This window comes from Engraulis encrasicolus, unplaced genomic scaffold, assembly GCF_034702125.1.
Source record: "Engraulis encrasicolus isolate BLACKSEA-1 unplaced genomic scaffold, IST_EnEncr_1.0 scaffold_33_np1212, whole genome shotgun sequence".
NCBI classification, from domain to species: Eukaryota; Metazoa; Chordata; class Actinopteri; order Clupeiformes; family Engraulidae; genus Engraulis; species Engraulis encrasicolus.
The window spans coordinates 413,088-415,808 of NW_026945632.1; the positions used below are offsets into that span (position 1 = coordinate 413,088).

General features: G+C 49.9%; 1 protein-coding gene across 1 annotated transcript in view; it reads left to right on the forward strand.

The window, feature by feature from the left end:
• Positions 1-1,172: 1,172 nt before the first annotated feature.
• Positions 1,173-2,721, forward strand: part of LOC134443532 (frizzled-3-like) — an 88,115-nt gene continuing 86,566 nt past the window's right edge. Inside the window, exons 1-2 of the mRNA XM_063193295.1 lie at positions 1,173-1,698; positions 2,486-2,611. Of these exons, the coding sequence (XP_063049365.1) occupies positions 1,195-1,698; positions 2,486-2,611 (630 nt within the window). The 5' untranslated portion in view covers positions 1,173-1,194. The remainder of the gene's footprint in view (positions 1,699-2,485; positions 2,612-2,721) is intronic.

The window sequence follows — 2,721 nt, forward strand, 5'->3', positions numbered from 1 at the left end:
CCCCCCCTCTCCTCAAGGATGTATTCCTGGATAGCTGCCCCTAACAGCAGCCCAGAGCGGGGGCACGGAGCTGGCATTGCCATTTACGGGGAGTGTGACCCTACTACGCCAGTGACTATGGCCCCATCGGCGTTGGCACTGCCCTGTCGTACACCAGGATCGGTGTCTGTCTCTGCACCATCGGCGGCTTCGCTGCCGTGCCCTGCGTCAGGATCTGCGTCGGAGTCTGTTTCGGCGTTGGCACTGCCCCACCCTACGCCAGTGACTATGGCACCATCGGCGTCGGTACTGCCATGCCCTACGCCAGGACCTGTGTCTGCGTCTGTCTCTGCACCATCGCCGTCGTCGCTGCCATGCCTTACACCAGTGACTATGGCACCAGTGTCGTCGCTGCCATGCCTTACACCAGTGACTATGGCACCAGTGTCGTCACTGCCCTGTCGTACGCCAGTGACTGCGGCACCATCGGCGTCGGTACTGCCATGCCCTGCGCCAGCTGCTGCGTCGGAGTCTGTTTCTGCGTTGGCACTTCCCTGTCGTACGCCAGGATCTATGACACCATCTGCGTCTGTGTCTGCACCAGTGTCGTCGCTGCCATGCCTTACGCCAGCTGCTGCTTCGTCGGAGTCAGTTTCTGTCTCGGCACTGCCAAGCCCTGCGCCAGCTGCTGCGTCAGGATCTGTGACTATGGCAACATCTGCGTCGTCGCTGCCCTGTCCTGTGCCAGGATCTGAGTCTGCGTCTGCACCATCGGCGTCAACACTGCCATGCCTTACGGCAGGATCTGCGTTGGAGTCAGTTTCTGCACCATCGGCGTCGGCACTGCCATGCCTTACGCCAGCTGCTGCTGCGTCTGAGTCTGTTGCTGCCTCGGCACTGCCATGCCCTGCGCCAGGATCTCCGTCTCCGTCTGTATCTGCGTGTGCGTTGGCACTGCCCTGCCCTGTGCCAGGATCTATGACACCATCTGCGTCGGCACCAGTGTCGGCACTGCCATGCCCTGCGCCAGGATCTCCGTCTGCGTCTGCGTCTGCGTTGGCACTGCCATGTTTGCGACTGCGTTTGCCTCGTCTCTGGACGTTGGCACTGTGCCTGGGGCTGCTACTGCTGCTAATATTATGTGGCAGTGCCATCCCCCTTGGGTTACCTGTGCCCACGTTGGCACCGCCCCATCTCTACTTCACTCATTTGTGGATGTTGGTGCTTGGCGGCAGCAGCGCTGGCAGTGCCCTCTACCGGAACTTACCTGTGTCTACGTGGGCACCGCCCCATCTCTACTTCACTCACCTGTTGGGACTACTGCTACTGCTGCTGCTCACGCTGGGCTGCAGAAGGGTTGGCGGTGCCTCCTATCGGAACTTACTTGTGTCTACGTTGGCACCGCCCCGTCTAAGTCTGACTCACCTGTGGAAGTTAGTGCTTGGCGGCAGTGTCGGCAGCGTTGGCAGAAGGGTTGGCAGTGCCTCCTATCGGAACTTACCTGTGTCCAGGTTGGCATCGCCCCGTCTAAGTCTGACTCACCTGTGGACGTTTGTGCTTGGAAGCGTTGGCAGCATTGGTAGTGCCCCCCACCGGAACTTACCTGTGTCTACGTTGCCATCACCCCGTCTAAGTCTGACTCACCTGTGGACGTTGCTGCTTGGCGTGGTGGTGCTCGGAGGACGCGTTGGCAGTGCCATTCACCTGGAAGCCGCCCAGGTAGATTATTATTAACTTTGGATTTTAATATTTTTAATATTTTAACTGATTCAAACTTATTCTAATTGTTTAAAGTTTCTCGTGTGAGGCCATCGGCCTGCGTATGACACATGCGCTGTACTAAAATGTGGCATACATAGCGACAAGTTATTAAGTTGTAAAATATGAAACATAAAGTTATAAATATGTAATTAAGTTGCCTTTTCCTTCTCCAGAGTCACAGTAGCTTCACGTGTGAGCCCATTGGCCTTCGTATGACACCTGTGCTGTGCTAAAATATGAAATTATAAAGCTATAAAATATAAAACATGAAGTTTAAAAATATAATTAATTTGTCTTTTCCTTGTCTAGAGCGCCCATCGGCCTTTGCATGCGTCACACATGCATTGGGCTAAAATATGAAGTTATTAAGCTATAAAATATAAAACATGAAGTTTAATAATGTAATTTATTTGCCTTTTCCTTCTCTAGAGCCAGAGCAGTTTCTCCTGTGAGCCCATCGACCTGCGTATGACACCTGTGCTGCGCTAAAATATAAAATTATTAAGTTATAAAATATAAAACATGCAGTTATAAAAATGTAATTATTTTTTTATAATATATTATTTTTATTATTATTATTATTATTATTATTATTATTATTATTATTATTATTATTAATAATAATAATAGTAATAATAATAATAATAATAATATATTATAAAAAATACATTTTTATAACTATATTTTATATATATTTAACTATATTTTGTAATAATAATAATTTATTTGCTTTTCCCTTCTCCAGAGCCACAGTAGTTTCACGTGTGAGCCGATCGGTCTCCGTATGTGTCAGGAGCTGCCATACAACAACACGTTCATGCCAAACCTCCTGAACCACTACGACCAGCAGACAGCAGCACTCGCCATGGAGGTAAGGGGACATCTGCTGTGTGTGTGTGTGTGTGTGTGTGTGTGTGTGTGTGTGTGTGTGTGTGTGTGTGTGTGTGTGTGTGTGTGTGTGTGTGTGTGTGTGTGTGTGTG